This window comes from Coloeus monedula, assembly GCF_965178545.1.
Source record: "Coloeus monedula genome assembly, chromosome: 6".
Taxonomy (NCBI): Eukaryota; Metazoa; Chordata; class Aves; order Passeriformes; family Corvidae; genus Coloeus; species Coloeus monedula.
In genome coordinates, this window is record NC_138786.1 from 52355607 (window position 1) to 52369208 (window position 13602).

The 13602-nt window shown below is 48.8% G+C and overlaps 1 protein-coding gene across 4 annotated transcripts in view; it reads right to left on the reverse strand.

Annotated features, from left to right (window-relative positions):
• Positions 1-5254, reverse strand: part of BCL11B (BCL11 transcription factor B) — a gene marked incomplete at both ends in the record, with an annotated part of 90604 nt that extends 85350 nt beyond the window's left edge. For all 4 annotated transcript variants that reach the window (XM_082284310.1, XM_082284308.1, XM_082284309.1 and 1 more), the window contains one exon: positions 5197-5254. In XM_082284310.1, coding sequence (XP_082140436.1) covers positions 5197-5254 — 58 coding nt within the window. The remainder of the gene's footprint in view (positions 1-5196) is intronic.
• Between the last annotated feature and the right edge of the window lie 8348 nt (positions 5255-13602).

Sequence of the window (13602 nt, forward strand, 5' to 3'; positions counted from 1 at the left end):
CTGACAACAACAAATCGAGAATTTAAACATTGTCTGTTGACAATAAAAAGCACCGTTAAAAACTAATTTTAATTAAAAACTCCTGTCCGCCCGAGTCAATTAATCAGCGGCGATTTAGTTAAAAATAGATTTGTCTCTCTGTCAGCCTCTCTCGGCTAGCTCTATATAGATCTTCGCATGAAAATCAATACTACAACTTTGTGCCGAGCACATTTCGCAGCGCGGTGCGCGCCGGGCGCGGCGGTGCGGGCTCCGGCGGCGCATCCCGCGCGTCCCGCGGCGGGGCCAGCGCGGCCATCGCACGGGCTGGGAGCTCCCCCTAGTCGCCAACCCCCGCCACTGGCGGCTGGGGCACACTGCAGGCGCCGGCAGCCGGCGAAGTTTATTTTGGAAAGTATTTTCCATCAACAAACAACACAAAGAGCAAAGAGATCCAGGTAGGAAATGTGGGAGACAAACTAACATCGTGTGCGAGGTATTTTTGAAGCAGAGAGGTTTGCTCGCAGCGAACTCAGCCGTGGGAAGAGCAGCTGAAGTCAACCAGAGTCCATAAATGACATCAAAAATTTGTGCTACTTCTTCGACCACACACTCCTCTAAGTCATAATTATTGCCAAATATGCCACAAGAAAAACCTTTGTTCTGCAGAGAAACACACATTTTGTGCAAAACAAGGGCTCCTGCCATTCCTATTTAAGGCAGCCAGTTTGTAAAATCTTGAAGAGTTTTATTTCTCAGTATTTAAGCAAGCCTGACAAAATATGCTCTGCATCTGCCGACCAGCAAAAACTGCACAATGGTTTCTCACCCGCTGTATATCTATTTAAGCCACCAGACACATCAACCAAAAAGGACAGAACAACCCACAGCCACAACCTAGTTACTCTGCACCAGTATTTAAAAATATTTTAAAAGACCAGAAACTATGAAATTGTGCCAGTATTTTTTTTATTTATCTTTTAAGTCCAATACAAATACACTTAAATGAAAGACAACCTGGAAGTCGACAGCATACAACCGTTTTTTTTCCCTGTCCTGTTTAAAGTAAACACAAGTAATGTCTTTTAAAAGCATGTTAAGCTTTTCTGTGCACAACCATGCAGGTATTATGAAAAAGTCATCCATCCTTAAAATAATAGTAATTTCCTCTCTAATTCTTCAGTCACAGCTTACATTCTCTTTGTATTAGAGTTGATTACATTGGTGTGGGTTTTGTTCTGCAGGGAAAGTGCGTTAATTGCACTAAATCTAAATGCATTTTAAGAGAAGCTCCTTGAAGCAATTTGCAAAACTTTGACATGCAAAAAATCATAGGGGTTTTTGTTATGATTTTTAATGACTACGTACAAAACAAAGTGATACAGGAAATTACTGCTCTTCCTAGGAAACCTGTTGACCAGGTACTGAAGAGCTGCCTTGGGAAACCTGGTTCCCTACCTGGAATTGTATGATTTTCCTGTGCCTTTCCTTCTCAATCTGCTGCTGCCCTACATGAATGTTCTTGCTTTGCCACCTTCTGCAAAACTGCTACCAACGAGCTTTTCACATGCTCTTGCCTTTCATATTTCCTTCAAATGCAAAATGCAGGGCTAGTTTGAAAACAGATTTCTTAAGTTAAAAATGGAAGATCTTAAGCTGGAAAATCAGCAATTTGAATCAAATCAAAATAACGTTTCTTTGCACAGAGCAGCTCAACACTTCAGCCTCCATTTCTTTATATAATCGGGGGTTTTGCATTGTCCGCCGATTTAAATGAGCTTGGCTACCAAGTTTGCTCTGTCCACCACCACTGAAGAAAGGTCCAGAGTTGCACTCTTCTCTTTGTGTGTTTCATCTCTTTTTTTTTGTCCTGCACATACACAGTTAGAAGGCTGCCTGGGTGAGCCTGGTAAGAACAAGCAGGCCACTCCGTTTTGCAGTCCGAAAGACCACTGTGCTAATGAGATGCTGCAACTCTGGAGCACAACTACACTGCACTTTCTCTCCTTTTTGAGTTTGTTTGTCTTACACTCAGGATCTAAACCTTTCTCCAAACACCAAGTGCATGAAACCAAATAAACTCCAGCTGAAGAGTGTCAGAAGACCCTTCTCCCTCTCTGTATCTCTCCCAATCTCTCTTTCCTTGCCTGGCAAAGACCTCCAATCCATCCTGAAACGCAACTCTCCTGACAGATGCTAAAAAGGGAGACAGGGAAAAAAAAGCCCAAGCTAAACATGACATAAACGCAAGATTTCTGAGAATAGTATCAATTCATCCTGGCTTTGGGGGCTTGGCATGGGGTTGACTCTATTTTGTTGTAAGTGCTTTGGATTCCTATTCTGTTGCCCGCTGCTTTCCAAACTCCCCTTTAGAGAGGACACTCTGCCTGGCTGCTTTTTCCCCATGAATGACACTTCCCAAGGAGTGCACAGTTTTCGACCCCCTCTCCTGCAAACCTACAGCTGAGGCTCAGACCTGTGGGCTGAAATGCCTGTGCTTCTGCTCCCCAGCCCCAGCCCCAGCCCAACGCAGCTCCCCCCCGCCCCCTGCCTCCCACCACCTCCTCCCCTGGATACCTTCATTTTTTTCTGCCACTGTTCAGTATGCAGCCTGATTTCTCCGCCAGCTTCCTCAGGATGGAGAGGTAGATAAATACAAGAGGGGAGGGAGGGAAGCTCGTACTGCTCTGCTCTCCATTCCTCCCCCAGCCTTCCCGCTAAACCCATTGTACACGCAGCTCCTCGGCACCTTTGAATGCTCTCCTGCCTCATTATTTACCTTCAAGTAAAGCGGTAGGAAAAGGAGATCGAATTGGAATAACAAACCTACCTGGCTCTCTTCTGCACCCCACCTCCCCCCCCCCCCAGCAGCAAGAGCAGCGAGAAAAGAAATGTTTCACTCATTGAAACAAATTCAGACGTGCGCAACAAAACAGATTTTCCACACACCCCCTATCAATATCCCACATCTCCTCGCTAGTGAGACAGAAAACAAGTGGGAGAAATTACACAGGGCGATTTAGGTGGCTGTTGATGCTTTTTCTTTTTAAAAGAAAATTAAAAAAAAAAAAAAAGGGGGGGGGGGGGAATAAGAAGCCACCAACAAAAACAGTAAGACATTTTCCAAACCGGATGGTTAAAATAAAAAATGCAATTAACGAAGGGGAGGGAGTTGAGGAAGGGGGGAATCCACCTTTTATGGTGATGCAAATCTGGCTCCAAAATAACAATGAATTAAAAAACAACCCCCTCAGAAAAAGCTGAATACCAGATGCATCTTCATCAAGGTTCCACCAGCTGATGGGCTGGGGGTGGGGTGGGTGAGGGTACTTTTTAAGAAATAAAGACGCACATTTAAAAAAAAAAAAAAAAGTATATATATATATATATATTTTTTTTTTTTTTATTTTTTTTTTTTTTTTAACAAGGAATAGAGAAACAGAGAGAGAAATTTATATTTCGGAACTCAAACCGTCCCCCAACAACCCTCCGCTATGAAAAGAAAATCCCAAAGGAGGTGGAAAAATTATATACGTATATATATCTCGATTCCCAAGGAAATCTTACAAACAGAAATTTATCACCGGTAACAAAGAAAGAGAGGAGCTCGCAAGCACCAAATGCTCCTGGCAGATGGCTCCTATTCTTGGCTTTCAGGGGAGGGGAGAGAAGCCGGGGAAATATTTTATTTATTTATTTAAATTTTTTAAAATCTCAACATAAATATTCGGATCCGCCGCGGCTCAGGCTCAGCCCCGGGCTGGCTCCGTGCGAGCCGCCGCCCCCCGCAGCACAACTTGCGGACTCGTCTTGCGGGGCAGGGGGGGGCAGGGGTCCGACCGGGCTTCCCGGGTGCGGGTCCACGTCGTGCCCGGTATTTTCTTACCACCCCCCCAAACTGGCCCTATGCTATAGGAGGGAAATGGAGACCCCCTTGACCTCCCCCTTCCCCGTGCCCCGGAGGCGTCGGAGGAGCGCGGAGCGCTGGGGGCTACGCGCCCCGGGAGGCGCCCCCACATTTCCCCCCCGCCTCGCGGCACAAGCCCCCGGGGACGGGAGCGGCGGAGCGGCGGAGCGGGGCGCCCGCTCGGGGACCTGCCCCCTACTCTGCCTGCAGGCACTTGCCCCTCTACCAGAGCTTTAGGGGTGGGAACGGGGAGGAGGGGGATTCTGGTGCTGGGGGAGGGGGAATGCCTCCTTCCCTCCCCTCGCTTTATTTTTTCCTTCTTTTTTTTTTTTTTTTTTTTGGGGGGGGGGGCGGGTTGGATATGTGTGTATTTTCACTTACAATGTGAGCTTCAGCAAAGTGCAGCCTCTGCTCCTGCCCCGCAGGCGAGCCGGTGCAGCTGCCCGGCCCGTATTTCATGCACTCCATCCCCGGCCCCCGCCTCGGCTTTCTTCGTACCCTCCGCCACCGACAGACACTGCCGCCCGCACCCGGCCCCTCGGCAGCCCCTGCCCTGCCTCTAGCCTCAGCTGAGCTGGTTCTGCCTTGCCCCGCGCTTCGGAGTAGAGTTCTCTTTCCCCGCCGGCGATGCACCTGGGGCGGGCAGGGCGCAGCTGGCCCTCTACCTGCCCCGCGCTCCAGTGCCAGGGGGCTCGGCCCCGCCGCCGCCGGCCCGCCGTCTCCATGTGCTTCCCGCTAAGTCCCCCCGGCCGTTCCGCTTCTCCCTCCCTTGCTGCCCACCTTGATCCGCCCCCCCCCTCCGCGGCCCGGCTGTCACGCCGAGGCAAGGCTCTCGGCCAACTTTTCCCACCGCTCCGTGCTGCCCCCGAAGCAAGGAACGAGGAGCAGCGGAGCCCCGGCGGGGTGGCCCGGCCCGGCCCGGAGCAGCGCGCCCCGCTCCGCCGCCCCCCGCACATGCAGCCGCTCCCCGGGAGAGCCCCGCGCCGCCCCACGCCGCGCTCTGCCCGCCGGCTGCTCCTTCCCCGCTCCACGCCGCCTGCCCTCCCGCCTGCCTGCCCGCCTCACCTCCGCACCGCTGCAAAAACGCACAGCAAACTTCGGGCTTCTCCCCCCCTCCACCCCCAGCCCATCCCCCCCAGCCACACACCCCCCTCCCCTCTTTAATTCCCTTCTCCTCTCCCTCTCTCTGAAGTCATTTACCAGCTTTGGTTGCTCCTGGAGTTCCCCCCCCCCCCCCCCCAACCGCTTCCTCCCCTTCCCTAATTTTGCTTCTCGATTTCGGCTCGGTCTGGTTCCAAGTTCAAACTTACGTGTGATAATCTCTCTTTGTGACAAGTGCTGCGGGTTTCCCTGCTTGCGACGGGACATTGCCCTGGCATTTACACTGGCATCGCCTGGAGAGCTGCACTGGTTTGGGGGGATGTGTTGGGGGCCGATCCTCCTCCTCTTTTTTTTTTTCCTCTTTATTCTTCTTCTTCTTTATCGAGTTCTTCTTTCAAAAAAAATCAAAAACGAAAAAAAAAGCCTCCTTTTTGTTGCTGCTGTGGTGCACTGGATGGGATTCCCTCTCAATTAAAAATCATCATCGTCATCATCATCATCAGGAAAAGCTCTTTCTCGCTCTTTTTTCTCTTTCTCTTTCACACACTGTCTTTTCTCCACTGCTTCTGCCACTTGGACTTCCAGATCTCTTCTTGAACTTAGGAGGATATGCACCGCCAGTGACACTTTTCTCTTTCCCTCTTTCCAGAGTGCTTGGCAAATTGGCAAGTGAGCTTTTCCACCAGGAGGGTTAAAAAAAAAAAATTAAAAAATAAAATAAAAGAAAAAAAACAGTAGTTAAAAAAAAAAAAAAAGAAGAAGAAAAGTACTAGAATTGGGAAAGCCCCCACACAAAAAAAAAATCGCCAAAAAAAAATGTTTCTCAGAGATTGACCCTTGCTGGGTAGATATATAGAGAGAATTTTTTTGAAAAGGGGTAGCCGAAACTGTGTCTCCTCTTTCCCAGTTCAAGTGGCACTGCTTTGCCCTGGTGCTTTTGGATTGCCAGTGCTCCTGCACCACTTTGCACTCTTCCCCCCTCGCCTGGCACTGGGACTGGAAGGAAGGAAGCCCCCAGTGCAGCTGGGCTGGTGCTGGCTATTACTATTATATATTGCAATGTGAAGATGGCGGAGTCCTGGTTCTCTGGGAGCGCTCTGTCTCTCTATGGCTGGGGCTGCCTCTGTACAATGGGATAAAATTCAAGTTCAAGTGCGGACGTGACGTTTAATCTGCACTAGAGACAAAAAGACCCAGAGAGTAGGAGCACTGGGGGCGACTAGCGGTGGCTTTTTAACATTGTACCCTGCAAGAGAACAAGAAACGCCACTCGCACACACCGCACACACCGCACACGCACACACACCGCACACACACCAACTACGGCACACGCAGGGCTCGCCGCCGCTCCGGGCTTTGTGCAGCGCCGCTTCCAGTGCGCGGAGCGCCGGCGGCCAGGGAAAGAGCGGGGGGAAGGAATAAATCTGCATCCTCACGCACGGCCAAACTTCCCCGAGCTCGGCGCCGGCCGCAGCGGGGGCGGCTCGGGCGGGGGCGGCTGCCGGGGTCCGCGGGGGCGCTGGGGGAGGCGGCGGCGCTGCCCGCCGGTCCCGCGCTGCCCGCCCGTGCCGCCGCCTCGCCGCTGCTCATCGCGGCCGCCTCTCTCCGCCGCCCGGGCTCGGCGCTGGGTCGTGCTCCCGCCGTCCGTGCCCAGGAGCGGAGGCTCTCCAGGGGTCGCGGGCTGCTCTTCCTTCCCTCCAGGCGCCGCCGCAGCTCCTCGGCGGCGAGCGCGTTCCCCCTGCATTTCTTCAAACAGTTTTACAACAACACAAATATCTGTGTGGGTTGGGGAGAGGGATTTTTTCCCCCCTCCTCTCTCCCTACCCGAAGTGCGATGGTAGCGGGACACGCGCGCACACTCGATCCGCACACGCACACACGCTCCGACCTTCTCCCAACCCCCTACCCCCCTTCCCTTAAAATCCTGGCAGACACTATTTTTCCTTGGAGGAATTAAGTCTCAGCCACGAACGGAGAGACGCCGAGTTCCCAGGAACCGCATCCCAGTGCACTTGTCCTCCTATTTCACACGCAGGTAAATGCCCTCAACTGCGTGCGCTTCTAACTTGGAACATTCTTGGAAACCAACTTTTCCCCCTCTACCTCCTCTCTCCCAGCCCATCTCCTGCGATTGTTTCTCTCTCTCCCTCCTCCCCCGATAAGTAAACAGTTCGGTGCAAATAGCTTTTCAGCACCAGGTCTGGTCAGGGCGAGGGGAACGGGGAGAGGGGAGGCCTGGGGGCTCGGAGGCAGAGGGAGCAGAAACCCAAGTAACCAGTCCGTACCCGGAGCCCACTTGGAGACCCGCGCTGCACTCGTGTCATTTACTTTCCTCGTTAAATGAGTATTTTTCGTATTAAATCGCATGAGAGCCTTGAGGGGACCAGAATTCATCTCGGTGCCCTTAATCAGCTTTGAGAAGAATTTGGCTAAACAGCATCGCTCTCGCCTCCTCCAGGAAATCTGCCTCTCCCTCCCCACGCCCGCCCGCCCGCTCACAGCTCTCGTTCCGGCGCTGCCAGACCCTGCAGCCCGGCCCGGCGAGCGCCGAGGGCGGCGGGCACCCCAGCCCCTGCCGGTGGGCGCCGGGCCAGCCTGGCACTGCCCTCCGTGCCCGGGCTCGGCCCTCCGCCTCTGCTAACGCTCGACAAACACGTACAAGACCATTAACGGCGCTTAAACTGCTGCGATTGTTCGCCCTGTGTGTTTGGTTTGTTCTGCGGGGTCCTGCAAAGGAAAATGACCGTGGTGATAGCAGGGGCCCCGCCGCCGGGCGGGGAGGGACGGGCCCACCGCCCCGGGGCCCAAGGGGGGAGCCCCCAGTCCTGCCCTGCGGGGCAGCCGCGTCCGAGTCGGGGTGAAGGATGCGGCACCAAGGCGGGGGAACTGGGGGGGGAGAAGGGGCTCCCCTCGCTGACCTCCGCCCCCGCGGGAAGGGGCCCGGACCGATCAGCGGGGATGGGGTTGCCCGCACTGCTCTCCCCGCTTTGATCCCTCTCTGCTCGCGGCTGGCGAGGCCGACAGGCTTTGTGTGGCTGTGCTGCTGCGCTCAGCGCGGCCCGTCCCCAGGCCACGCCGCGGGGCTGCGGCCGTGGGCATGGGGCTGCTGAGGGGTGCAAAGTCCGGCCGCCGGCGGCCGCCGCCGTTCTTGGGCGAGCTGCAGGAAGCTGCACCCCTTGGGAGCGCGGCTTATCGGGAAGTTACTGGGCATCATCTGTTGATTAACCAGTGTCTTCCAGTGGGCACTGAGAGCAGGAGATAAGGGCCGGCAATGATTGACCAGGCGGACTCCCCAGCTGCCCGGGGCAGCGGGGCCACCGCAGTCCCCTCCCGCCCCTCCAGCTGCTGGCAGGGCTTCGGGGGTTGAGCCCCCAGCCTGCCTCCGACGACGACGACGAAAATACATCCCAATAGAGGAAAAAAAATTCCAAAGTGATTTCTCAGTCTTCTCTTTCCTCCCCTGTCTGGCACTTGTGATCATTAGCACTGAAAGCTGTTAATGTCTTGTCTCACAGCTCCCCCTTTAGTCTCTCTGCTCTCCCTGTCTCGCGTTCAAAGCCAGATCAATAGCAGGCTCTTTCTAACCTTGACCTATCCCTCGACCTGCCTCCATCTGCAGCTGGCCCTGCGTTTCTGTCTCTCCCTCACCCGCCGCAGCAGCCCCTTGAGAGGGCCCTGGGTCCCTGGGGGCTGCCCGGGCGACGGCGGCCCCGGCATCGCCCCGCTTTGTCCCGGTCTGCGCGGCCGTGCTGGGCGTTCGCCGCCGGCAAAGGGGGCTGAGCCCCCCCAGGTCTACGCTCCGCTGTCCTGGAGCTGCGGCTCAGCTCCCGCCTCTGCCACCAGCCTGCAAACTTGCGGCCGCAGCTCCCCACGACAACAAAAAAACGCCCAAAAAACGCCACAAAAATATCACCAAAGAAAGAAAAAAAGCCCAAGCAAAATGGGAGCATAATCTGCAAGAAGAAAACAAGTTTTTCACTAGCTTTAGAAGTACTAAGGCCCCTTGTTTTGAATTAGGGGGGAGAAAGCACTCTCTTGCGCTACATATCTTGTATTAAGATAATAATCTTTCCTGTCTTCATAATGTATAAGGGATTTGAGGAGTTCTCATGCAGAAACACTGTCCTTATCGTAGGGAAAAACAAGCTCATCTGATGTCAAATATTCCATTTTATCCTATATACAACAAGGCATGCTGAGTCAAGAACTCTCAGCACACATGCTCAGCTTCTGGGTTTCTCTCTTTTTTTCTTTTCTTTTCTTCTTTTTTTAATGTGTTTAGCTAAAATTTGGCAAGGATATAGATGCATAAACAACTGCGGCTTCAGTGTAAAGAGGAAGTCCCAATATTCTCATGGAGGATAATCTTGATGTGCCACTTGGACATATTTTGAATGCATTTCCACTTTCTCCCTATTTGGTCAAGTAACTTTTCAGTGGAAGAAAAATTGTAGTTGCAGATTCTGTGTGATGTGATTTTGGTTTCTCCTCAGTCTTTAATGTGAAAGCTTATGCTAAGTTAGAAGTAAATTGTTTTTGATACAGGTCTGGGAGTTGGGGCAGGGTGGGGGGAGAGAAGAGAGGGAAGGAAGGAAGGAAGGAGGTTTGAGACAATCTTGACATAAATGAGGCTGCTGTCCTCATTCTCTTTGAATCTTTAAATGTTGCTGCTTGGGAGGGGAAAAAAAAAGAAAATAAACACAGGGCGTTGATCTGTTCGGCTTAGTTAGCCGCTCCACCTTGTGAAACGGCACAGAAACACAGGATCTAACCAGATCATATTTACATACATATTAATAAAGCTCCCGAGGTGGCAGTTCAGCCTTCACATACAGAGCAAGGATCTCTGCGAGTTCTCATTTTAGACCCATAAAAACAGATAAAAAGAGGTCTTTTGGGCTTCCCTGAATATTTTTCTGCAGTGGTTTTATATCATTTCTGAAAATTACATAGTTAAGTGGCATCAAATTTCTGGGTGATATAATAACTCAAAATGTGTAATTTTTTTGTATCAAATCACTTTGCAACCATAAACAGAGCTTCAGAACCTCAATTAGAGGAATGATTTGGTGGGGTTTTCATTTATGGCAAACAGTAAAATTGTTCTTGTTATCTATTCAAATATATATAAATTGCAACATTTATTCACTTGATTTTCTCTTCCATGACACTGGTGTATTTGAGAGTGCAGTGAAATGAAGGCTTAAGAGGATAATGTATTATCCCCTGCACCATTCCCAAGACTTTTTGGAGTGAGGCAAAAGAGATGAAGATTTTGCTGTGTTTTCAAGACATTTGGTGTCCCCTTATTTTTGGTGGCTGTCACTTGCTGATGTTTCTCTGAGTGAATTTAGAAAATCAGATTTTTCTCAACATTTACATTCTAAACCTTCCTTGGAGTCCCTTCCTCAGTCAGTGGTCTGTGAGTTCTTTTGCTGGCTTTTTTTGGTGGTATTTTTTTCAATTCACACAGAGTCCCTCATCTTAATAACTCTTTCCAAGTGTTAAACGTACTAGATAACAGTCAAAATGCTGGGGCTGAGTTTTCCCCCACACCTATTTTTAATAAAACTAGATAAAAGCAAAACAATACCACCTCTCAAAAAAAAAAAAAAAAAAAAAAAAAAAAAAAAAAAAAAAAGCAAACCCCCCTCATGGAACCAGCAAGCCAGAACAGAAGAAAAACGCTGTTTTTATTTTGGGGCTTTTTTTAAACCACATAAAGTGCAAGATCAGTCCATGTTTTCTTTCTTTTAAGCTTCAGACTTTCTGACAGTAGAGACCCAGTTGTGTCCCCACTGAAATTACTTGCAGGACCTCAGGGATTGCAGTGAGAACCAAACCTGCCCCTACAGTTGTAACTTGAGAGTTCTACTAAAAGGCAACAATTCTGTCCAGCACCTTCTCTCATACTGCAAAGGACCACCTGCACCTGTGTGCACATGCCAATAGGCAAAGGTAGAGGAGAACATGCTTTACAAGCATCCAACACAAAAAGGAGTCAAGCATCCCATCTGCTACATGTACTCCATCCCACTATGAATGCCATTTGTGCATCCACACAGCACCCGCTTTAGGACAAGAAAAAAAATTTGAAGGAAGATGGGCAAAACCCGCTGTTGCTGGGGAGGCTTTTTTAAAAAAAGCTGGCACATCTTTTCTAACGACTTCAATCCAAGGATTGTTTGTGCCTTTGGAAAACAAATGCCATCATTGCTTGGTGCAGTAAGCTAAGTTTTGTGAACCAGAACTAAATTCATCCCAAAAAATATATATCCCTGAAAACCTCATAGAAATTGAGGGCTATTTTTGTCAGAAGAAGTACTTTTAAAAGTTGGTCCATTATGGAAATGCATAACACGGTCTTGCATGGGAGATTCACGTGCAAGTTGGCTGGCATGTGGTAGGGACAAAGAACCCCTCCTCCCTCCATAGGTGTTCCTCAAAACTTACACAAGCTGAAATTTGGGATTGATACAGCTCTCCTCTGCTTTCAAGTGCAAGTTTCAACCAATTTCTTCTCTTTCCCTTCTCAGATGATTTCAAGAGGATTTGAAATCTTTAGATTGTTTAAAATAACAAAGGCCTCTAAGCTCTGAATGTTGCAATGAAATCTTCAGCTTGAACTCATGACAGAAACATTCCAGTCTGTCTCTTGTGAATCATGAAAATCCGAATCTGAACATCAGAAGAGAGCGGCAACCCATTCATTCTTGTTCTTTTTCCCTCTACCTTCTTCCTACCTTATTTTATTTAAATAGGGTATATCCATAGTAACAAATTAGCATCGTTGTTATTATTATTTTTACTATTTTAACTTGCACGACGGAACTCAAACAGGGAAATTCATCAGTTTCTAGGTTCAGTATCAGCCTCTGCAGTTTCATTATTCCTGTTGACAATTACAGATCGCAGAAGTGTGGATGCCTGGCCAGGGAGTGCTTGTGTATTGCACCCAAATTACACATTCCTGTTCATAAAGAGTGGAGCAAAATATGAATGTTAGCGTCATTGCTCATGTCTCAGGCAACTACTCACATCTTAATTGAAAATGATCAAATAACAGTATTCCCTTCGACAGACACATGACAATGTCTGTCCACGCTCACTGAGGACGGCTGAGCTGGAAAGCCAGGGGCAACAGCTGGCGTTGGCTGTAACACACTGAGAGCACACACACGTGTGCACACATGCATGCTCCAGCCCTAAATTGTGTTCCCTTCCAGCTCAGTTCCTTCAAGGACGCTGCTCCTGACTCCAGGATTGTGCTTCCCACTCTCCCAGTTGTGATTTCACCTTCTCCCTATGCACCTCACTTCCAGCTTCTGCACGTGAGCTGCGGGTCAGTGCTACAAAGACAGATCAGTTCTTTCTCTCACTTCCACTGCTGCTTTGAAAGGTAATTTAGGGTGATCAGGCCACTTCAGTGCTGGGTGGACTAGAGGTTTGATAGCATCCTAGTCAAAGGCCACCGAGAAGCAGAGTATGTACAGAGCAGCAAATGAAGTCTTCTCTGAGCCAACTGTTCCACCTGGACCCCACTACAAATTATTGCTTTCAATTACCACCTGTGTTCTCCTTCCCATGCAACTTATTGATGTAAAATTACAACAACACTGGTATAAATAAGTTATGCTGTGGTTGTAAAATGGAAGAAATTTTGTTGTAGCAATTATGTTCAGCAAGATGACAAAATAAATTTCCAGTGCTGTGCTTGCAGTAACCTGGGGAATTTAAACCTCATAATTTCCATTCATTTCAGATAATTTGGAGTAATTTCTATATGTAATAACTTTGTAATGAAAAACACAGCAGTACTGAAGTGATTTCAACTCTTTTTTTTTTTTCCTATGGTATACATGGCACAAAATAAATAATAAAAATAATATTTCCTTTTTGTATGTGTTCGGTAATTCTTTCAGCAAAATCATAAACTAATACCAGGACTAAATCTCTGTCCATGAAATGAAAAATAAATTGAGTTAAAGAAAGTGAAAAAGTATGAAAGGCCTTGGATGTTTTATTGTGACTTTATTAAATTGTATAATCTCTATGCTCTATGGTATCCCCAGGGGTTACTGTTCTGGGGAAGGGCAGAGAGCTAGATAGATACATGTCCCTAGATCAAAAACAGAGATGGTTGGAGGAAATTCATACAAAAGTGCTTAATTCAACCCCTTAATTTTTAAAATGGAAACTGGAAGTAATAATAAAATTTAAAAAAAAAGAATATGAGAGAGGTGGGGTATGGTACAGGACAAAAGGCACAAGTTGCTTTGGGGCACTGATTTTCATTAGTGTATTTGGTGGTAAGTTACTTAGAGACTGTAAACATGTGTAATCACAGAATGTGTTCCAATACAAGGGAATAGCATTTAATTAAAGATAAGAAAGAGTACTGTACATCATTGAAAAGCTGTATCTGTGTCCTACTTACCATTGCAACACAAGGCTGTTATTACACAATAAACAAGAAATCATGTGCTTGGATTTGAGGAAAACAGTGAATTGCTTAGGAAAAATAATAATACTATACCAATAATGTTACTTTTGCATTTATGTCTCCCATGCATCTCCAGGTAGTTTAAAAAGGTGTGTAATGATTGAAATGCGTG